The 24,934-nt window shown below is 38.2% G+C and overlaps 1 protein-coding gene across 1 annotated transcript in view; it reads left to right on the top strand.

Moving 5' to 3' along the window:
• Positions 1–24,934, top strand: part of ADAMTS3 (ADAM metallopeptidase with thrombospondin type 1 motif 3) — a 282,573-nt gene that overhangs the window by 3,135 nt on the left and 254,504 nt on the right. The window contains exon 3 of the mRNA XM_069091667.1: positions 22,993–23,399. Coding sequence (XP_068947768.1) covers positions 22,993–23,399 — 407 coding nt within the window. The remainder of the gene's footprint in view (positions 1–22,992; positions 23,400–24,934) is intronic.

Here is a 24,934-nt window from a genome sequence, read left to right as displayed (position 1 = left end):
AACACATAATAGTTGTGTGGCATTGGGTAAGAGCTGCAAATTCTCAAGACAGCTCCTAAGATGTCACTATACCAATGGAGGAAGTTCTTACAAGGCTGACATCACAACTCTATAATTCAAATTACAAAGCACCTGCCTCCAAGAACTCAATGGCAGTACAAAGAGCTATCACCCTCATTTTACATGAGGAAACTGAGGTTCATTGTCTTGACCCCAAATCCAACATATTTTCTATTACTGCACCATTGCTACTTCTGAATCAACTTGGGGACTAAGAAAGAAGTTTTCTTCAATAACTATTAATTTCTTAAAAATATCTTGCATACCTTGACTTTAAAAATGTGTTTGGGGGTGGCTAGGTGGCTCAGTGAATAGAGCACTGGCCCTGGAGTCAGGAGGACCTGAGTTCAAATCTGACCTCAGACATTTAACACAAAAACTAGCCATGTGACCTTGGGCAAGTCACTTAACCCCAATTGCCCTTCAAAAAAAAAAAAAGAATGTTTGATGTATATCTATTCCTCAAGGAACACTTTTGATTATAGTTAACTTGTTTGAGGTGAAATCAGTGCCTCTTCCAACAAATTGCCCCAGCTTGGGCATGAAGCCTTACTTTTTACTATTATTATTGATAATGGCTAGAGGTGGCCTAGGAAAATAGGAATACAGGTTCACCCCTGCGCCAGACTGATCAAGTGACCGAGGACAAGATTTTAACCTTTTAGTGATTGAGGCAACTTTTTAACATGACAGATTGTACAAAAGCCGCCCACTTGAATTGTAACCACAGGACCAGAACCTATCTCTCTGAGTAATAATTATGGCAATTATTATCCAAAGACTCAGCTGACTCTTTCTAAGGAAAGGGTGGGGTGGTGGAAAGAGAGACAGAGAAACAGAGAGGGGCACAGTGAGACAAAGACGAAGAAAAAAAGGGCATGTATATGCTAATGACTTTCTTAGAATTACATCCCATATTACCACATCTAGGTTTAGCTATTTCCAAAGAATGACAGGGGAACCCACCCCCACCATGTTGGGTTTTGAATAGATGGAAGCGATGTTCCATGTTTGTGTGTGCTCGTGCATAGGATGTTGTTTGAGATTTGTTTTTAGGGATGTTGTTTGAGATTTGTGTTCCAGTCATTTTTCTAGCTATTGTGGCAAAGACTTGTTTACAAATAATTTACTTTAAAAAACTTCTTGTAGATCTTTTTTTTTAATGTGGGGATGTGATTAAGTCTTATAGATACCTTAATGTTTAGATTTTCTTGCCTAAAAAGGGTATATATCTTGTTTTTACCTAGTTGTTTGGATGTAACACAGTAAATAGAGCACTGGGCCTGGAGTCAGGAAGACCTAAGTTCAAATCCTGCCTGAGACACATTAATTCTGTGACTCTTGGCAAGTCACTTAACTTCTATTTGATTCAGTTTCCTCAATTGTAAAATCATAATAGCACTTACCTTGTAGTCTCTTCCTTTCCCCTTCTCCTTCCCCTTCCCCTTTCCCTCCCCCTTTCCCTTCCTCCTTGTAGTCTCTTTCTTTGCCTTTGCCTTTGTCTTTGCCTTTCCCTTTCCCTCTTCCCATTCCCCATCCCCTTCCACTTCCCCTTCCCTTTCCCCTTTCCCTAACCCTTTCCCTTCCCCATCCCCATCCCTTCCCGTTCCCTATCCCCTTTCCCTTTCCCTTCCCCTTTCCATTCCCCTTCCCCTTCCCTTTCCCCTTTCCATTCCCCTTTCCCTAACCCTTTCCCTTTCCCTTCCCCATCCCTTCCCCTTCCCCATTCCCTTCCCCTTCTCTTTCTCTTTCCCTTCCCCTTCCCCATCTCCATCCCCATCCCCATCCCCATCCTTTTCCCCTTCCTCATCCCTTTTCCTTCCCCTTCCCCATTTCCCTTTCCTTTTCCCTTCCCCTTCCTCTTTCCCTTTCCCCTTCCCTTCCCCATTCCCTTTCCCTTCCCCATCCCTTTCCCCTTCCCTTCCCCTTCCCTTTTCCCTTTTCCGTTTCCCTTTCCATTCCCTTTCCCCTTCCCCATCCCCTTCCATTTCCTTTTCCCTTTCCCTTCTCCATCCCTTTTCCCTTTCCGTTCCTCTTCTCTTTTCCCTCCCCTTCTGGCAGTGACAATCCAACGGCTTCTCAGAGGTGCCATTGACACTTATATTTGTCTTATGTGTATTCTCTTCTAACATAGGAACTGCATTGAATTGCACAGTAGTGATTAATTTCTACATAATTGAATGTTAAAGGCACAGTGAAAATTTCCCATGAATAATAACCATGGAGAAACTGAATTTTCATTATCATTCATTCGATGTTTTCAAGTATCTACAGTAGATGTAGGCACTTAATAAATGTTTATTATCAACTGGTGTAAACAGATAGATGATCTATGATGGTGGGGAAAGAGAGCAATGTTTCTACCCTTCTTCCCACACTATCCATTGGAAAGATGGTTTCTTGTCTTGTGGTTGAGTCTGACCCTGTTAGAAATGGAGCTTGGTCAAATGACTCAGATTTCCAGTCTTGACCCATTTCTCTGTCCCCATCTCCATCAGATACAACACGCTTGTCTGTGTGCTATGACGTGACTAACCTAATCCCCCCTTCTTCCAAAAGTCCTTTTATTTCTGACTCATGAAATGGAATTGTAGGCTTCTTGGGGGGGGTAATTATGGGTACTCTTGCTGACTCCTTGTTGGGTAATGAAGATAAATTTTGGTGACACACCAAGTTTGGGACATCTGAGCATGCTATAAAAACTGGAGAATCTGCCAAAGAATCTTTCTGATTATGACCTTTTCTTATTCAGGCACCACACTGGGGCTGCTCTAAATTATTTGGGGGAAAGCATGGCCAAGCTTTATTGTAGTGGTGGCCATTCCTTTCCCTCACTCCCCCACCCCACTCCTTTCCCCCAGGAAAGGGGCACATTGATCTTTCTCTGGCTGTTTTTAGTTCTGCATTTTCCTACATTTTCTTACCCCCCCCCTCCCCAATATCATGGTGCCAGCAACACCACCATTTCTGACTGCCCATTTGCCCTGAACCTCTTTTGGTAATTTTCAAACTTGCTTGATCAGGCAGCAAACATTATAGAATGATTCTACTGCTGCTGCTGCTGCTAATTAGCATTGATAGCCTAGACTACTAAGTGGCACAGTGGATAGAGTGCTGGGCCTGGAATCAGAAGACTTGAGTTCAAATCTAGCCTTAGACATTTAGTAGCTGCATGACTCTGAGTAAGTCACTTAATCTCGGTCTGCTTCCATTTCCTCCACTGTGAAGAAGATGGCACCTACCTCCTACTGTTGTGGGAAGAATCAAATTAGATATTTATAAAGGGATTAGTACAGTTCCTGGCACTGAGGAGGTGCTTAGTAAATGCTTGTTCTCCCCTCCCCCCTCAGATTTTAAGGTTGTTGAAGCCCTTTTTGAGGTTATCTCACTTGACCCTCACAACAATTCTAAGAGGTGGGTGCTTTTATCCTTTTCATTACAGAAAAGGAAACAGCCTGAGAGACTGGCTTTGGGGTCACAGAATGAGTGATTGTCTAAGGTAGCATTCAGACTTAATTCTTTCTGATTTCAGTGATATGTGGTTAGGTGAATGTTCTCTGAAACCTTCTGTCTCTCTCCATCTCATTTTTTTCCTCTCTGAAATGGGATAGTGGCATGTTTCACAGATGGTTGTCCAGAGATGGGTTCATTTTGAGGGGCATCTAAGCCCACTTATTTCCTTCAACTTATTTCCACCTTAGTTCTTTCAACTGTTTATCTTCGATAATTCAACAAACCATTTTTAAGTGCCTGCTACTTACAAAGTACTGACCTTTGGAACGTTTTCTCAGGCATGGGAAATAAAATAGTTGGATATTCAAATAAGCCAGTTCCATTTGCTAGCAATTTGTGTTGAAATGTTTGATGGATAATAAAGTTGAATTTGTTGACTAAAAGATGGGCTTCAAAAATTATCTTTGGATTTCAATCATTTATGGTGTTGCTTTCCCTATAATCAAAGGGAACCAAGAAAATATTTCCCGGGCTAATTTATTACATGCTGTTATTGTATTCTTTAAGTTTCAGCCAAAATATGCAATATTTGTATAGCATATTATCAGCATGAATGTTCTTTTGCCTTTATCATTGAAGTAATCCGCCCCCATGCTCTTGATATACCCCAGCTTCTCTCTCTTCTGAGTCTCAAGTAACTATGGTAACCTAATCCTGGATTCCTAAGGTTGGAACAAACCCCCAAGGTCACTTCAAGCCTTTCCCTGCTTTTCAGCAGGGCTGATCATCCTCTTGACTGAGGGTAGCCAGCCCAAATTATCTTGAAAATCCATTAGGGGCAATTCTAGGTTGCCTGGTAAAATCATCAATGGTTCAGATAGGAAGAACTTGGCTATGCTCCTAGGAATGCATGTGTTGCCAATGATGACCTGAATTTGGGACCCTAGCTTCATTTCTCAAAGTACAATGTTATCACCACCACTCCTGGATAGCCACCCTATGGCTTTCTTTTACTAGATAACCAGGTCATCTTTTGTCCTTTGGTGATACACTACCTGCTGCATTATTATGTTAGCATAAAAGATTTGGCATTAGTTTTTAAAAACCTTTTTTTGGCCTTGGCATACCAAGGCTGATAATTGGAGACTATCACAGAGTCTGCAAATTTTCATTCTGTTTTTGTTCCCCTTCCCCTCAAAGATGGGATCAATTAACCATTTAGACATTTCTGTTTTCTGTCTACCCATTAAACAAATATATGGAATTTTATTGCTACTAGAAGGTTCAACTCCCCCTTAAAATAGAACCTGTAGATTTATGTTCTTCAGAATGTGGATAATGAATCTCTTGACTTAGTAACCTCAGTTGACAGATGTAATTAATTCAGTTTCATTTCCCAAATGCTTTCAGAGTACTTTGCTGACTTGCTGTAAATTCTTGGGAAACACAGTCTAATGTTTTGTGGTAAAATTGCAGTCTATTGTTCATAAACATGATTATTGTGGGTTCAGGATGATGAGTATTTATAGAATTTCACCCCATTTGCATTGCAGGCCTCACTTAAAGGCTTTATCGGATGGTTAAAAAGACTGTTGTGAAAAAACATGGAGGTTAAAATGATTTTTTGTGTGCTGCAATGTCATCAAAGAAAAGACTGTAGACCAATGGGAAACCAGCTCTTTGACAGTCAGTTTCCAGTGGTAGGTTGGCATACATGGCCATGTCCAGCATATTTGAATACAGTATAGTAAAAGCAACTTCTTTGGCTCCGTTTCTATGTTTTGAAGGTTTTTGATTCCATATAGCTTGGAGATTAGAACTACTAGTATGACAACATCCATTGAAAGCATTGTTTTTAAAATGATTCTTTTGTTCTCATCATTTTCAAGAGACTTCAGATAGAAACAGCCCTGGAATAAATCAATGCCCTGATAGCAGTGTTCAGTGAACCCTTGCTGAGGTAGATGGTGCAAATTCATCCTGGTTACAACTCCATAATAGATTGGATGACAGGAATCTCTTCCTGTTCCTGTATGTTTCCTACAAGGTCTTTTTAGTCAAACATCTATGCTTCAAAAGCTTTTCATTCCATGTAGCTTGGAAATTGAGGGTTTGGGGCAGTGACATCTATTCAATCTTCTGAAGTTTTTCTGACTCAGCATTGTGTCTGGGAAATTGATGGACCCCACTTGTATAGACTTCTTGCAGTGAAACAGACCAGACATTTTCTAAGTTCTCTTATCAGTTTGCTCTCTTTCCTTCTCAAACTTCCACTGGGAAAGTTTCTGACTGATGTCACATTGTTTATTTTTGTCATTGTGCTATGTTAAGTCTTTGGATTGACTTAACCCTCTGACTGTGATTTTCAATTGCTGATTTTTATATAGCACCTCTGATGTGTCATTCCAATGGGGGAGATGAGTTCACACACACATATCTTGTAAATATTAAATCAATCCCTACCAATATATACAAGGGAGTTTGGGGAGGGAGGACACAAGCAGCTAGAGGGAATCAGAAAAGTCTTCATGCAGAAGATCATGTTTGAGCTGCATTTTAAAGGAGGTCAGAGGAATTCTTTGAGGCAAAATTAAGGAGGCACACGTGCCTCATGTGGAAAGAAGATGGGATGTTGTGAGGAAGGATTCAGTGATGTCATCAGAGCTCAATTTTCCCCTGTTTGAAGCATGCCTTGACATCTACCTTAATGGTTTCAGGGAACATGAAATCCCCCTCTGTCCATCATCCTGACTGGAATTCCCCTATTCTGAAGTTGCTGCCCCAAGCATGGATCATAGCTGGCCTTTGAGGAGAAGGAGGAAGACAAGGAGGAGAATGAGAAGGATTAGCAGCAGCATCATTGAGGAAGGAGAGAAGCATTTATTAAATACCTATTATGTGTCAGACAGCTTGCTAAGTGCTTCACATATATTACCTCATTTGATCCTCACAACAATCCTAGAGAGTAGGTGCTATTATTTATCTCCATTTTATAGTTGGGGACACTGAGGCAGACCATGGTCAAGTAACTTGCCCAGGATCACATAGCTAGCAAACATTTAAGGCAGGATTTGAACTCAGACTTTCCTGATTCTAGGTCCAGGGTTCTATCCACTGCCAAGTCATTTTTGATTTGGATACCTTTTAAAATTTTATTTGGAATCCTTTTGGATCTAAGCTCTTCTACTCATATTTGTGAAATCTTGGGTAAGCTATATACACCAGTTTCTTCATCTACAAGTCTTGGAGTAATAAGATCTTTACAGATCTAAAGACTTCTATTTTATTTTTTGATAGACCTTTTCTCTCCTTGGGATAATTTTATTGATATCTTTTTCTTTTTTTACAAGGTCTATATTCCCCAATATATCCTTCCTAGGAAGCCATTCCTTATAACAAAGACTAAAAAAAGAGTTGGAAAAAAAGCATTCACAAAAACGAACACATTAAATCGTATGACTTTATCTACAGGTTTCCACTCCCATAGTTACCCACCATTGCAAAGAAAGTCTGTGTGTGTGTGTGTGTAAAGTGCCTTCTCATAGTTCTTCCTTGGAATCACACTTGGCTATTATAATTTTGCAGCAATCAGTTTCAGTTGTTTCACTGTTGGTCTTTCTATTTCTATTGTTGTAATCATTATGTGTATAGTTTCCATGTTGACCATTACCTCTCTTTGCATCAGTTCATATAAGTGTTTTCGTGTTTCTCTGTATTCATCATATTTGAAATTTCTTATAGCACAATCACATTTTGTTACATTCATGCACCACAACTTTGATTAAACATTCTATAATCCATGGGTATCTACTTTTTTTTCTGTTCTTTGCTTTATAAGAAATGTAGCTATAACATGTATATGCATATGTATGTATGTACGTACGTACGTACGTACTCTTTTTGTCTGATTTTCTTGGGGAATATGCCTCACAGTAGAATCTAAGTCAGTGGCTGTGGACTATTTAGTCATTTTCTTTAAATAATTCCCAATTATTTTCTAACATTGTTGAAAAATTCATAGCTCCAACAATAAATAATGTATCCTTATGTCTCTCTTTCTACAACCTTGTCATTTGTCATCGTTCCTAATTTGCAGGTGAATCCTTAGAGTTGTCTTGACTTGAAACATTCTTTTATATGCTTAATAATTTAGAGTTTTTATTTTGAGAACTCTTTATACAAAGTTCAAAATTTTGATAAAAATCTTTGATGCAAAACTTCCCCCCCTCTTTGACTGCTTCACTTTTTAATCCTTGTTGTGTTGCCTTTGTTTGTATAAAGCTTTTTGATTCCATGGAAACAAAAATGACCTATATGTAGCCCATAGTTTCGAGCTACTTTACTTGAGGAATTGGGATATTGATTTTTTTTAATGCTACATAGTTCACAAGCCCCCATTGGTGTGTTTCTTACCACGTTTAGTAGTTTATTTCATTTAGTAAACCAGATTCAATTATCTTTTGGAAAGGGACATTTTCTAAGATGGTATAGTGAGCTGGCACCACCATTGCTCCTCCAAAGTGTATGTCACACTCTCCTATAGGTAGGTGCAGCCTACAAAGCAACATGGGCTCAAGCTGAGAGATCACATGTGATAAAGGGGGTAACTCATCTCCTGGAAATCCTTTTGTTAACATCTCCAAAATGTTCTCCTTAGGCTCTAGCTTTTTCTGTGGGCTCTTTGGAGAACCCTGAATCCTTACCCACTCTTTCCTTGACTTTTAATACATATGCTGCCTTCAACTGATTTGGGGAAACCTGTAAGACCAGTACTAGAAAGTTCTCCAGGGCAGCTAGGTGGTACAGGCAATGGAACCATGGACCTGGAATCAGTAAAATTTGAGTTCAAAACTGGCCTCAGACACTTATTAGTCATATAAGCTAACTGGGCAACTCATATAATGTCTGTCTGCATCACCTGCCTTATCTGTAAAATGGGGATAATAAAAGCACCTATCTCCCAGGTTGTTGTGAGGATCAGAGATAATCAATGTAAGGCACTAAGGCATAGTACCTGGCACATAGTAGGTGCCTAATAAATGTGCATTCTCTCTCTCTGTGTCTTCACCCTCCCCCCCCATCTCTCCCCTTCCTTTCCTTCCTCCCCCCTTCTCTCTTTCCTGTGAAATTCAGTCTTTCCCCATTCAAGACCAGGAAGAAACTCAAACTAAGGTCCAAGCCTCTTCTCTATGTCCACCACCCAGTCCATCCCAGGGACTTAGCTAGAATGTTCTCCCCTCTGCTTTTCTAAAGTGTCCTAGGCTCTGAACTACCTCCCTCCTGTTTCTATGAGCCTCACAGGGTATGAGGCCCTCTCCCAATCTGGATAGACTTCCCGTAATATCTCTTTGGAATGGCTTTGTTTCAAGGAATTGTTCATATATGATATACATTTATTGATTCAGTCAATAAATGTTTTTGCTTAGTTAATGCATTGGAGCTTTGTATCATGATGCTTCAAAGGAGGTAGGATGATTTGGTTGATGTACTGAGCCATGCATGCCCTTACCGATTTTGTCTTTTATACTTACCTCCATCTCTTTGTGCCCCAGACATAGGTGTGACAGGTACCTGATGTGGGTTTCTTCTTTTTTTTTTTTTTAAATCATATGATCTTTAATATTCTGGTTATGTTAATTTTTAGTTTAATGTTGTGTATAGTATCAGCTAGGGCAGCTAGGTGGTACAATGGATAGAGCACTGGGCCTAGTGTCAGAAAGACTCATATTTGTGAGTTCAAATCTGGCGTCAGACATTTACTAGATATGTGACCCTGCGCAAATCACTTAGAACTGTTTACCTCAGTTTCCTCATCTATAAAATTGAGATGGAGAAGGAAATGGCAAACCACTCAGTATCTTTGCTAAGAAAACCTCAAATAGGTCATGAGGAGTTGAACAACACTATTTCAGCAGCCCCTGTGGAGTGAGGGTCTCCCCCCATTCAGTAGCCTGGATTTAATCGTCCCTTTTGCTGTCTCTCTAATTTTCCTGAAGCCCATAGGTGGGGTCAGGACTTTGCTCTAAGTGGCTTCTTTTCTTTTCCACATTCATTTTTCTTATTTCTTTAAGTTCTTTATTCCATTTTGTACTTTTTTTTTGTTTTATAGTGATTCACTTTTTATGCAGCAATTCAGTATTTAGTCTCTCTTTATCATCAAACAACTTCTACATCATGATACAAATCACCAACAGGTTATCTATATCTCCTGGATACCAAATCCTCAGCAGGAGTTTGACAAGAATTTTTTCCCCATTTGATTCATTCCCTTTTCTTTCAGATTCCTTAGTTTTGTTTGTTGAAAAGCATTTCTTTTTCTTGTAATCAAAGTTATCAATTTTATCTTCAGTAATTGCCTCCATCCCTTGTTTGATTAAGGATACATCCCCTCCTCGTTGCTGTGAAATGTATATGATCTGCTTCTCTTCTTACTATAATCTTTCATAATAAGGTCATATATACATTTAGTATGTGTTGTGGAATGTGGTGTAAGGTGTTGGTCTAAGCCTAATTTCTGCTGGATTGTTTTCCAGTTTTCCTCCAATAGGGAGTTCTTCCCTAAGTACCATGACTGTTCTTTAGCAACATACCCTTCTCTTTTGTCACTTACATTATGATAGCCCATTTCATGTGCTTTATCAGGAAAACTCCTCAACATAATGTTGTCCAACTCCTTCGTTTTACAGGAAAAGACACTAAGGTTCAGCTAAGATCCTTGTTCAAAGTTACCCAGGTACTAACTCAGTTGGAATTGAAACCTAGGTATCCTGATCCCCCAACATGTGATCTCCTTTTATTTGAAGTTATTTCATTCAGTTTATCATAATAAGCTTTTTGGGTACCTATTTTTTCCCTCCATGCTCAGCACATTCCCTGTGAAACTGAGTGTTATTAGACTTCTTGGCAATAGAGTATAGACAGGGAGAGATGAAAAGGAGAATGTGGGTGATATATCCTGTCATCTGCTCTCCCATGATACCCAACACAGACAGATGCAAACACACACAATGCACACAACTGTTCCATCTCATTACATCCAATTCACAACCCTAGGTCTTTCCACCCAACATCACCCAGATATTGGTGCTTCCCTCTCTGGTAACTATGTGTGCATTGCCTTGGTCAGACAGTTGGATCTGTCTGTTGAGCTGTGCTAATTTCTCAGACAGTTAGAAGCCCTGTCTGTTGGTCTTTACTTCTCTGCTTGTATTTTATCTATTTTCTTTGTTTGGATTTTCTCTGAAGTTCAGGGTGCTGACTTTTCCTTTGAACTAATGAATGTAATTAAAAAAGGTTGTTGACCCTTAAATAGCTATCTTTCCTAGTAAAGCAGGCCTAAGAACCTGTGCTAGCAGCTGTCCTGGGGATACCAGTGTGGTTGCCCCTACATGACCCTAAGTGCTTTTACCTTTCAGAGTGGTGGTAGAGGGAATGGGAGTCCTTTATATCATTTAAATCCCAGGGTTCATCCCTGTCCCTATTCTTGCTATAGCCAAGTGTACTTATTTCAGGTCTTGGCTATGGGGCTTCTTCTAATTTATTTGTGAAACTTCTCATTGCTGAGTGTCTGGACATATTGTGTGGTAGGAATTATCTCTTGCTAACTTATTGTATAGGGCCCAAGACAGGCTATGGATCAATAAATATTTCTGATAGTCATGAGCAATATTGATTCCAAATGCTTTTAAAAAGAATGTGCCCCCAGAGCTAAGATTAGCACATTAACATTCTTCCCTTCTAGTATGACTTTTTAAAGCCCTGTTCTACATTTATCAGCACAGTTAACCATATTAAAACAAATTTTTAACAAAGTTAAAACCATGCCATTAAAATTCTCCCCTTACCTGATTTTATGCACTAAAAGAATGTGCTGTTCTTTCCTAAATGGCTTTCTTGAACACAAACATTGGGCAACTGGAGTTTATTTTCAAAGCCAGATGAAAAACATGAGAAGAATTTTAAGATCACAACTATTTGTTTCCTCTTTCCTAATAATGAGCAAAAAATTAATGTGTGCCTTCAAATAGCTAAACAAAGATTCTTTGGAAGTAAAACAGAGATTTGCAGCTGGGATAGAAAGCTCATGAACATATTTCTTGGGACTTAAGAGATAAGGTTCTAGAGCTGTAATGGGCCAAAGAGTTTGGCTGGATTAAAAATTTCTACATATGTCCCAATTAATTTTACTTGCTTTTGAGAAAACATGCTTCCTTTTTCGTCTCTATGTCTACAGACCATGGAAAGCCTTTCTGTTTGGCCAGTTCCTTTATATGACTCCTTAAATCCATCCTTCCAACTCATTTTTTTCCTTCAGGCTCTTATCCTTGCTGATGACAGTGCCATCTTCACATGACAACTCAAAAACATTTTTAGAATCATTTCTTTAGCTACTGAAAGACACTCAAGATTATTTTTGAGGTCAACTTGTTGCATGTTTTGAGTACCTACCTTTGTAAAGAAAATGCTTTTATAGACAGCCTTTGATACTTCTCCATCACTGATCTGTCCTGGAGTGGCATAATGGATAAAGAACCAAACTTCAGAGGCCAAAGACCTAAGTTCAGGTGTCACCTTTGAAACATATAGGCTCTGTGATTCTGAGCAAGTCACTTACACTTTCCAGTCTTCTTCCATGTACTCTGTGATCCCAGTGACACTGGATTCTTTTCTGTTCTTTGTATGAGACACTCTGTTTCCCAATTCTATAGGTTCCTTGACTGTCTGGTTACTCTTGTCTAGAATTTGCTTCCTTCTCATCTTCTTTAAAAGATCAGCTAAAATCTAAAATCTTCTACAGGAAGCCTTTCCAGAACTTCCTTAATATTACTGTCTTTTCTCCGTTAATTTTCTCCAGTTTATCCTGTACATAGCTTGTTTTTACCTAGTTGTTAGCATATTGTCTCTCCCATTAGACTGTATAAGTTCCTTGAGGGCAAGGACTGTCTTTTGCCAATTGATTTTGGTATCCCTAGCACTTAGTACTTTGCCTAACACATAGTAGGCATATATTAAATGCTTTTTGACTGATTGACTGTTGAGTTAACCTCTCAGTGCTCCAGGAAATTTTCTTAACACTATAAATTGCAGAGAAAGTGCCAACCTTCATTAATAGCAGGATTTCCTAGTCTAGGCCTTTCCTACGATCAATGAAAACACAATTTGATGTTCTCTCCATGTCACTTTGTATAGTGATAAAGATATATAATGAGAGTGTGTTGTTAAATTTTCATTTATATGATTCATTTATATGATTTCATTGATCATTTATATCTCAGAAATCATCAAATGCTACAAATCAGGGCTTGGTTTATATGGTTGTTTAGACTTAAGAAAATCTAAATAAATAAAAATATAATTTATTTATAATAAATATTGATGAATATAAAATTTATTAATATATAAAATGTGAAAATTCAGATTCAACTTAAAAATGTTTTGTGTACACTTTTTTTTGAAAGGCTGGTTGTTAAACATTTATCAGCACCCATCTATGTATATGTGTGTGCATTCATATATCTATAGCTCACATTTGTATAATAATATAAGATTTGCCAAGTGCTATCCCTATAATAGGCTTATGAGATCAGTTCTTATTACGCAGTGTTTTGCAGCTTTTGAGGGGAAGGATATTGGAAATGTTGGTGCTATAGCCAGTTTAGTCTGACACCTGGATCAGTTTTTGTACATAGCTACCAGACAAAGCTGCTGGTGGAGGTGGGGCAGCCCCAGCAATGATCTCATGTCTTTTATTTCTAGGGAGCCAGTAAACCCTTGGCAACTTTGGGCTAGAAAGGATCTTCTGGAATGGAATGGGGGAAGAGGGTGGTAGTTACTATAGAGAGGATCATGTGACCACTTTCCAGCCCACTCTCTGAGTTGAGCATAGTGTGATGAAAGAGTCACATACTTCCAGTTGCAGGTGGGGAATATTCCTATTGGGTCTCCCCATCGCAATAGGTCCATCCAAAACCCCTTCAGGTATGGTAGACACTTATTCTGATCAGACATGGGATGGAACAGGAGATGATATTGAACAGGGGCAGAAAATGGGGGGCAATGGAACTATGGCAGAGAGGCCTAGAGGGAGAAGAAACTTGTATTTAAGGGAAGGGATATTAGAAACCCTCCTGGGGCCAGTTCTTATTCTTTCTCCCTGTTCCTCCATACTTTCCTCACTTTACCCTGGGCAGGAACTTGAACTAAGCCTCCCCCTTTTCCTCCCACCATGAGTAGTCTGAGGATGCCTAACCTCAGTGATATGCCTACCAGTTTTAATGGGGAGGATCCAAAGAATTGGGAGAGAAACTAGGGAAAATTGTCTGGGAATACAAAATAATATTAAAGGGTTTAATTCCCCACAGACCAAGGGTTAGAGTAAAAATTTGCCTCAAAAGTAAATAAACCAACTGAGAATCAGCTCATAGAAACTAAAGGAAATATTCATAAAAATGCTAGGGGAGAAATATAGTAAAATGAACAAATATTAGTTGAGGAAGGAAAATGAGCCACAACTCTGCATCAAAGAAGAGAATCCTACGTATTCCCTAGAGACCATGAAACGACAGCAAGAAAACCTACAAGCGTTCAAAAGATAAATGCAGATTTTGAGAGAAGATATTAGGAATGAAATGGGTTAACTAGGTTAAAAATCAGTTTTCAAAACAGAATCTTAAAAACACAAATAGTAGGGTAGAAAATAATTGAATACAATAAATTGGACCAAAATATGCAAAAGGCGTTGTTAAAAAGAAAGCACGCATTGTGTACTCATCAAATTGATTGTCTTTGACAGCAGGATGCAAAGAGAGAATTTTAAGGTCCTATGTCTTGGAGGAGCAAATGACAAATCAAAAAACTTGAATGACAAACTGCACTCAAGATAAAAATACAAGATAACTGTCCAAAACTTTTTGACATAGACAAAGCACTTATCAATCAAATCCACATCACTGTCAAAACAAATGTAAAATTCATGTGTCATTCATTCATGTCATAAATCATGTCATGGTTAAATTTTACAACTACAATAACAAACATCACATTTTGCAAGAACCAGAACAAAGACCTTGAGACATAAAGCAATAAGGAATTTAAAAAAACCCAGCATTATTCTGGAGTCCCAGGAAAATCAGAGTAAGAACTGGAATAGGATAATCTAAAAATTAAAAGGCTTAAATTGTAACTCAAAATAATATTCTACAAAGTTGAGCATAATCATCTGCAGAAAAGATGGACCTTTGATCAAAGAGGAAAAGGGAGAGGGATGAGATAGATAGATTTGACTTGCAAGCAGCCTAAGTAATGAAATACAGGAAAGCTAAATGGTAACAATTATTAAAAAAAAAAACAACTCTAATATAAACAATGGCCTCATGTTTATAGCCTACTATTTTTTTAAGGGAAATATTGAATTGAGGGACAAGTTAGGTTGATCAGTAGATAGCATGGAGGTCAGGTAATCTCATCTTCCTGAGTTCAAATCCAGCTTTACACACCAGCTGTGTGACCCTGGGCAAGTCACTTAACTATGTTTGCCTCAGTTTCTTCATCTGTAAAATGAGTTGGAGAAGAAATGGCCAACCACTTCAGCGTCTTTGTCAAGGAAGCCCAAATGGGGTCATAGAAGAGTCAGACGTGACTGAAAAAAATGAAGAAAAACAACAACACTAAATTGAGAGCTAACAGAAACAACCCAAAGGGATCATCATAGACAGAAAGGACCTAAGTGGCTGAAGATCAAAGGAGATGTAAAGAATAATGGAGATCTGATAAGGGAATCAGGATCTCTTGGGGGAGAAAGAGTGCAGTGGGACATTGTATGAATGGGGGAGAAGAGGAAATGAGAGGGGCTGCTAGAGATGCATTCCCATCAAATGTAGAGGTGTGGGTATCTGGGAGTGCTGATCATTTCATAGAGAGTGGCCATGGTTAGGGCAGCGCTGGGCATCATGACTGGAGACAGTGACTCATTCCAAAGGGCAGTATTTCCAGCTGGCATTGCTTCCTTCACCAATTGCTATTTCTAACAATTAAAGTACAGTAAGTAAGGAGGATGTGGTAAGGTTGACAAGTGCAATAATTGTACAAGTGAGAGTTCTGAGTACTTCAAAAACTCTACCCTTGGGAAGAGAAACAATGAGGACAAAGCAAAGAAATACCCCCACAAAAGACTATTACTTAATATTGGAGGGGAGGGAAGAATTTGGACCATAGGACTAACTGGGTGAGAAAAGAGAAAGGACAAAGGAAAAGTAGGGGGAAAGATAAAGAAAAAGAAAAAAAGCAGGGCAGCTAGATGGTGCAGTGAAGAGAGCACCAGCCCTGGAGTCAGGAGGACCTGAGTTCAAATTTGACCTCAGACACTTGACACAATTACTACCCGTGTGACTGTGGGCAAATCACTCAACCCCAATTGCCCTCTAAATAAAAGCAGAAAGAAAGAAAGAAAGAAAAAAAGAAAAAGAAAAAAATTAACAGCCTAAGGAAATTGAAATTCCTTTTTTAGGGCAGGTTGATAGGAGCAGAGCAAAAACCTGTGTGTGGGAAATTAGCATTAAAATGGGTTAAAAAACCCCACAACTTATTCCTGATACAAAGTACTTACTTTAAAGAGGAGGGGATGAAACTGTAACCAGTTCTGGGCTCCATGGTTTAAGAAGGACATTGATAAACTGGAGATTGTCTAGAAGAATGGGAAAGGGCCTTGAGTTCATGACATATAAGCATCAGTTCAAAGCAGTAGACATGTTTAGCCTATAGAAAACTCAGGGGATGCATAATAGTTGCCTTCAAATATTTTTCAAGGTTTAGCATATGAAGGAGGGATCAGTTTTGTTTGGCCCCAGAGGGCCAGGCTAGGAGTGATAAGTAGGAATTGTCAAGGGGCAAATTTTGATGTTGGGAAAAACTTCCTAAGAAAACTGCCCAAAATAAATGGAAAGGCTTGCCTTCAAGAGTCATGGATGTCCTCTCCATTGAAAGCCTTCAAGGAGAGGAAGAGCGATGGATTCTTTTGGAAGTATACTATAAATTGTGTGTTTTTATTTTTGTATAAATATGTTCTTTTCTATCTCTCTTTAAAAATGTCTTTGGGATACAGATTTAGCAGTGACAGTGTTGTATCAAAGGGTATGTGCAGTTTGATTGCCCTTTGTGCAACTTCCAAATTGTTCTCCAGAATGTTTGGATCAGTTCACAACTCCATCAACAATCCATTAGCCTCAGTGTCACCCCCACAGCAAGATGAGAGATTGGAGGAGATATTGTGAAGGGTTTAGTGGGCCATACTTCTAAAAGAATCCACCTGATCATAGTGTATGATCCTTGTGTAATTGCTATAACCTCTTTACCTAGTACTTAAATTAAAATTTCTACATTGATATTTGTTAGAGAAATTGGTCTATAATTTTCTTTCTCTGTTTTGGCTCTTCTTGGCTTAAGTTTCATCACCATATTTGTGTTGTAAAAGGAATTTGGTAGGATTCCTTCTTTGCCTTTTTTAAAAAATAGTTTATATAGTATTGAGATATTAATTGTTCTTTGAGTGTTTCATAGAATTCGCTTGTGAATCCATATGGTCTTGGAGATTTTTTCTTGGGAACTTCTCTTAGAAAGTTCATTGATGGCTTGTTCAATTTCTTTTCTTAAAATTGGGTTATTTAGGCATTTTATTTCTTCTTCTGTTAATCTGGATAATTTATATTTTTATAGATATTCATCCATTTCATTTAGATTGCCAAATTGATTGGCATACAATTGGGCAAAATAGCTCCTAATAATTGTCTTAATTTCTTCTTCATTGGTAGTCAATTCACTTCTTTCATTTTGATACTAGTAATTTGATTTTCTTCTTTCCTTTTAAAAATAAAATTAACCAATGGTTTATCTGTTTTATTGTCTTTTTCATAAAATCAGCTTCTACTTTTATTAGTTCAGTGGTTTTCTTTTATTTTTATTAATCTCTCCTTTGATTTTTAGGATTTGTAATTTGGTGTTTAATTGGGGATTTTTAATTTGTCCTTTTTCTAGTTTTCTAGTTGCATGGCCAATTTATTGATCTGCCTTTTGTTTGCTTTATTGATATAAGCAATTAGAGATGCAGATTTCCCCCTAAATACCACTTTGACTGCATCCCATAAATGTTGGTATAGTATCCCGTTGTAATTTAAAAAAAAAATGAAATTATCTATTGTTTCTGTGATTTATTTTTTGACCCACTTATTTTTTAGGATTATACTATTTAATTTCCAGTTAATTTTGATTTCTATTTCTAGTATCTTACTGAATGTAAATTTTATTGCATTATGATCTGAGAAGGATGCATTTATTATTTCTGCTTTTCTGCATTTGGTTGTGAAGTTTTTATGTCCCAATACATGGTCAATTTTTGTGTATCTGTCATATAGTATTCATAAAAAGGTAATTCTTTTCTATTCCCATTCAATTTTCTCCAGAGATCTATCATATTTAACTTTTCCAGAATTGTGTTCACCTCCTTAACTTCTTTCCTGTTTATTTATTGGTTTGATTTATCTAATTCTGAGAAGGTAAAGTTGAGGTCCCCCACTAGTACAGTTTTACTATCTATTTCCTCCTGTAACTCATTTAACTTCTTCAGAAATTTAGATGCTGTACCATTTGGCACATATATGTTTAGTATTGATATGACTTCATTGTCTGTGGTACCTTTTGGCAAGATATCATTTCCTTATTTATCTTTTTAAATTAGATCTATTTTTGATTTTGTTTTGTCTGAGATCATGATTGCTACCCTGCTTTCTTGCTTCAACTGAAGCATAATAGATTCTGCTCTAGCATCTTACCTTAACCCTATGTGTATCTCTCTGTTTCAAATTTGTTTCTTGTTAACAACTTATTGTAGGATTCTGGTTTTTGGTCCATTCAGCTGTCTACTTTTGTTTTACAGGTGAGTTCATCCCATTCACATTTACAGTTATGATACTTAACTATGTATTTCCTTCCATGCTAATTTTCTCTTGTTTATCCCTCCTCTCTCTTATCCCAACCCTTTATCTCCTTACAAGTGTTTTACTTCTGATCACCACCTTTCCCCAATCTCCCCTCCCTTATTTCAGTCCCTCTCCCCCTCCTATTATCCCTGTCCCTTTTTACTTCCTTACAGGGTAAGATAGATTTCTGTATCAAGTGGAACAGATTCTGATGAGAGTAAAGTTTAAATTTTGCCTGTCCTCCATCCATCTTCCCCTCCATTATAATAACTCTTTTATGCCTCTTTTATGTGGGGGTAATTTACTCCATTCAATCTTCCCCCTCCTTCTTCAAGTGCAATTTTCTTTCTCACCCCTTTATTTATGTTTTGGGAGATATCATCCCATCAAAGTCACCTTATTTCTATATCCTCTGTCGACATTTAGTTCCTCTAATTGCCCTTATAGTAATAAAATTCTTTTTTTTTTTCCAAATGTTATCTTGTAATATAGAAATATAAGCAGTTTAACATTATTGAATTTCTTATGTTTTCTCTTTCTTGCTTCTTATTTCTTTTTAACCTTTTCATATTTCTTGTATTTAGAGATCAAAGGTTAGCTGCTTCCTTGCTCTTTAGGTCAATTTTGAGGAGATGCTTTCCTAGTTGTTTAGAGGGGAATTTGGAATGGTTTCAGAGGTTTCCTTCCTCACTCTGCCATCTTCGCACTGTAAGTTTTTTCCCCTCTAATTTTTTTTTTGCTGTTTGGAGGGGGAAAGATAGGGAAATTGGGGTTAAGTGACTTCCCCAAGGTCACAAGGCTAGTTTTTTTGTGTTAAGTGTTTGAGTGTGGATTTGAACTCAGGTCCTCCTGACTCCAGGGCCAGTGCTCTATTCACTGTGCCACCTACCCACCCCTTTTCCCTCTAATTCTTTGTCTGAAAACTGTCTATTAATGTCCATTGACTATTTATTAATTGGGAAATGACTTGTATTTTTATAAATTTGACTCATGTCTCTCTATATTTGAGAAATGAAGCCTTTATCAGAGATACTTGTGGTAAATTCCACCCCCCCAGATTTTTTGCCTTTTTTTATTCTAATTTTGGTTGCATTGATTTTGTTTGTGCAAAAACTTTTAAACTTTATATAAACAAAATATCCATTTTACACTTCATAATGCTGTCTCTATCTTGTTTGATCACAAATTCTTCCCTTATCCATAGATCTGACAAACAAGCTATTCCATACTCTCTTAATTTGCTTATGGTGTCACCCTTTCTGTGCAAATCATCTAGCTACTTTGATCTTATCTTGGTTTATGGTATAAAATGTTAGTCTATACTTAGTTTCTGCCATACAGTTTTCCACTTTCCCCAGTAGTTTTTGTCAAATAATGATAATATAACTATATATAATATAACTATAAATTATCCCCAAAGTTGGAATCTTAGGGTTTATCAAACACTAGATTCCTATGGTCATTTACTATAATGTATTGTGCACCTAATATATTTCACTGATTCACCATTCTATTTATTATCCAATACCAGATTGTTTGAAAATATAGCTAGATCACCTTGTTCTTTCTTCTTTCTGACCAGCCCACTTAAATGAGGAGGGACTTGTTGCTATTGGGGTGGTCATTCTATGATGTTTCATTTAGCCATGGCAACCAATAAAGCAAAGGAAAATAGAAAAGGGCCCTCACTACTTCGCAGCCCCTTTTCCTACTTGAAGGGACACGGTCCAAGTGATGAAAAAGGGAAAAGATGGAGTTAAGGATCACTTAATTTTTATACTGTCTGTAATCAGTATGGAAGCTATGAAGTCAGTTGACTCCTAGTATTCTCTAGGCAAGTCCCTTATCCAGAGACTGAATGGACATACTACTAGTTAAGTCAGATGATATGTACTTTGATATTCTGCCTCTGAAAGGGAACCAATCAATCAGCCAACATTTAAGGAAGTTAACTCTGATTTGGAAGAGTTGGTTTTTTAATTCATCAAAAGGCCATACCTAACATAACTTTTCATAGAATACTTGCTCCTCTTGTGTTTATTCATTAAATATTGATTTAAAAAAATATTCCATCTTGAACATAATTGTAGTCTATAAGTCACCATTTGTTACAGAGTAAAAGCAGGTAGGTGGTACAGTAGATAGATTACTGGACCTACAGACAGGAAGCCTCATCTTTGTGAGTTCAAATCTGACACTTGCTAGCTGTGTGATCCTGGGCAAGTTCCTTGACCCTGTTTCCCTCAGTTCCTCATCTATAAAATGAGCTGGGGAAGAAAATGGCAAACCAGTTCAGTATCTATGCCAAGAAAACTCCAAATGGGGTCACAAAGAGTCAGATATGACTGAAAAAGTGACTGAACATCAAAAGGTAGAAAAATTCTACAAAATATTGACAAAACTCTCCAAATTCAGTCAACATATGCTTAAATAAAGATATCAGCGCAAAGGATGAAGAGCATGGAGAAAATTATGTTTGAAAATGTGGCTCTAGTGCAGAAAATTAGAGAGATCAAAGACTGGTAGACTGAACAGAAAACCCAAGCCTATGCCTCATGAACAGAGAGGTCACTGGTGCCAGACATAGTGAGCACTTAATAGTATCACAAAACATTGGATCAATTACTTTTTATTTTTTTTTTAACAAAGTGTGATAATGAAATAATGCTTTTGAAGGAATAATGTGGCCAACCTTCCTAAGGGCAAAGGAGAGATTCATGGTGGGTATGAGTACTTGGCAGCACATTACTGATTAGGAATATGCAGGCGAAGTCAAGTGAGGAATGTCATCAGAGAGGCATTTGTCCAGACCCCAACCTTCATTCTCCATTTATACATGCATAAAAAACCCATAATTGTAGAGTAAGTGCCCCAGCATTTTAGGTGGGCTCCCCCATTGAGAATTTATGAGAGGATGTGGATTGTAGTTGTATAGAGTGAGAAGCTGTGGATGGGTTGCAATCTGTGGTGGGAGGGAGTTATTAACAGAGTGAAGATCACAGATTCATTTAAATTTTGAAATATGACTGTGTGATTTGCCCTTCCAGATCCAGATGGCCCTGATCTCTTTGCAACATAGTCTGGTTCAGTGGGAAGAGCAATGAACTTGTAGTTAAGAGACCTGAGTTTGAATATTGACTCTGTTACTTTAGGACTGTTTTTAAAATTAATTTCACCACTTTGGGACTAACTCACAGGATACTCATGAGAAAAGCATTTCATCCACTTAATGAATGATTAAAATGTGAATTATGTGCTATGAAGCTATTCTAATATATAACAATAATAATTGAGTTCAGTTATAGACGTGTAGAGTTTCAGGATATCCAATGTGAAGTGTCTAATAGGGGATTGGTTATCTGGGATTGGAGCACCAAGGAGATGTGTGCATACATGCACACATGGGAAGGGCGGAAGGGAATAAACTTCTGAATAGTGTCTACTATGTGTGTTGGGTACTATGATTAGTTCTTTATAAATATTAGCTACTTTGTATGTATACTATAAACATATATGTGAGTATGTATGTATTTATCTCTTTATCTATCTGATCTTTCTAATCTGTGTCTATCTATCTATCTATCTATCTATCTATCTATCTGTCTGTCTGTCTGTCTATCTATCTGTCTGTCTGTCTGTCTAACTATCTGTCTGTCTGTCTGTCTATCTATCTGTCTGTCTGTCTGTCTATCTATCTGTCTGTCTGTCTGTCTGTCTCAAATCCCTGTATCAGGATGATAGTGAAGCCTGTGGGAGGGAGCTGATGAAGTTACCAGGGAACCAGGAAACTCATTCACACTGAGACCAACAAGGTTGAATTTACTCTCCTAGGGTATTTATATTTTAATACGAGGCACAGGCTTTCTTTGGCTTAAACTAAAGGAATTAATTTTGAATTGTGGAATTTAGGTCATCAACAGGAAGTTTGGGGCATTTGTCCTCTTGATGACCATGAATTCGTGCAATAGAGATAACTATTCAGATACAAAATCCCACATAATTCATTGGCTTCATGTTTCATGGGAGAATCTATTTGGTGTACAAAATGAAAATGCAGCTAACTCTGAATTAATCAGTCCCTCAATACTCATCTTGCTTATGGTTTTTTTTTCCTTCATTTTTTTTATTCTCACCTGTTCTTTGCTTATTAGCACTCTTGCCAACACTGGGATAGCAGTCAAATTAGAGGTGGCTACTTCTATCACAGGAAAATTTTCTTTTTTGTGACTTATTATTCACTCTTTCAGTTTTCAGCAGATATTTATAGCTCCCATCCCTTGTATGTGAAAGACTCTGGGCCCAGGATATGCCAGATAGAAAGCCCCCTCAGTGCAATTATTCCTGAGTTTCATAAGTAAAAGTCTGCTGTACACATGAAGTTTTTGGAATATATCTTTTGGGTCAAACTAGGCATGCAATTGCTAGTTGTCATACTTCTAGCTCTACTATGACCTCTTCTGTGCTCCTATTATAAGAAAGAATTCGATAGTTGTATTTTTTCTTCCCACAGATTTGCCAAAAAAGCGATCTAGAGAATACGAGCTGGTCACCCCCATCAGCACCAACCTCCAGGGGCACTACCTCTCCCACATTCTTTCTGCAAGTCAAAAGAAGAGAGTCCCAAGGGATGTGTCTTCCAACCCTGAACAATTGTTTTTCAATGTGACAGCTTTTGGAAGGGACTTTCACCTCCGGCTGAAACCAAACACTCACTTGGTAGCACCAGGAGCCATGGTGGAGTGGTATAAGCCCTCTGTGGTCACCGAGGATGGACCCAGCCATGTAAATGATAGTCAGCCTGGAAGTGATTCAGAGCAGATTTGGAAAAGAGAACCTTTATGGACCAACTGTGCTTATGTTGGAGACTTGACAGACATCCCAGGAACTTCTGTTGCCATTAGCAACTGTGATGGTCTGGTAAGACGTCTCCCCCATTTTGTCATTTTTGCTATCCACCGTTCTTCCCCTAACCCAAGCCCTCACTGAGATTTCTCTTGTCCTTCAGCATGCTTTGGGAGAAAAGTGGGGAGGAGTTCAGATTTCACATGACTAGATACCGAGTACCTCTTTGGCCTGCCATCTTTACAAGAAACAGGAAAGGCACAGTATAATGTTTCTTGGGCACATTATTTATGTCTGGTACATTTAACACAAAGACTTCTAAGGGAAATTGCAATGTGTGGTGGTTTTGAAGTTGGAAGGCTAATAATTATGTTTTTATTCCATTCTTCTAGTGGTACTTGGTGTGTCTTTGAAATTTTTAGAAATCTCAACATTTTCCAAACCAATATAGATTCTTGTCCCTCATTTTAAAAGCATCTTGATACAAAGCATTCATTATCTTCTCCAGTGAATGCTACAGCTTGTGAGCTGAATTCTGCTTACATTTGACCATTTTTATGTCATGGACCCATTGGAAAGTCTGATAAAGTCCGTGGATCCTTCTCAGAAAAAAATGCCTTTAAATGTATAAAGTACATAGAAACCTGGCTATATTCAATATAGCTATCCAAGGTCCTGGGCCCCAGGTTAAGGACCTCTGTCTCCCTAAGTGTACTTTGCACCCTTGAGAAACTCTTTTCTGAGTCTGGGTGGGTGAGTGAGTGGTTGTGTGCTCACACATAGGCAATGTCGTGCTTTTTTCTTTTCAATTTTAAACATGCTGGTAATAGCGATGACAGTGCTGGTGGGAAAGATCAAAGGACAGGGTACTGTCCTTGTTATGCCTTGATTGTGCTTTGGTTTGAGTCTGTAGATGTTATTTAGAAATATTCACTGCTTGTGACTTTTCCTATTATCTGTTATCAGCTGGTTTCCCAGAGTCCTTTGCAGTCACACTTTATAAGGGTAACTTGGGAGGAAATGGGGTATGTGGGAAAGAGCACTGACCCTGGAGTCAGAGGAGCTGAGTTCTAATCCCATCTCAGATTCTTACTATCTGTTTGGCCTGGGACAGTTCACTTAACCAACTTGGGTTTCAGCTTCTTCCTCTGTAACATGAGGTAGCTGGATCAGAGAACAAACACAGTAACAACAATAACATTTATTGAGCATTTGGAGGTTTCCAAAGCCCTGTATGTATGAGATGTTTACAACAACCCTGGGTGGCAGGGGCTATTATTATTCCCATTTTATGGATGAGGAAACTGAGGCACAGGTTTAGTGTCTGCCAGACTTACATAGCTACCGCATTAAATATCTGAGACAGATGGGATTCAAACTCAACTCTTCCTGACTTCCAAGTCAGTACTCTCTCCCCTGAGCTGCTTGAGCTGCCAGTGGCTTCTGGGGTCTCTGTCTGTGATCCCATGATCTCTCCTGGCCAGCATTTAGCTGCCCATGGAACTCAGATGGTCCGTTTACCTCACAAGCAACGCAGGTGCATTTTGTTATTATGGCCTTCAGTGCCGGTAAACTGCTCATTTTCAGAACCTGATAATGATTTTGTTTTC

This window comes from Petaurus breviceps, unplaced genomic scaffold (assembly GCF_028583685.1).
Source record: "Petaurus breviceps papuanus isolate PSGF00001 unplaced genomic scaffold, PetGlider_PUasm1.0 126, whole genome shotgun sequence".
Classification (NCBI taxonomy): domain Eukaryota; kingdom Metazoa; phylum Chordata; class Mammalia; order Diprotodontia; family Petauridae; genus Petaurus; species Petaurus breviceps.
Note: the sequence above shows the minus strand (reverse complement) of the source record. Positions and strands in the feature narration are given on the sequence as shown.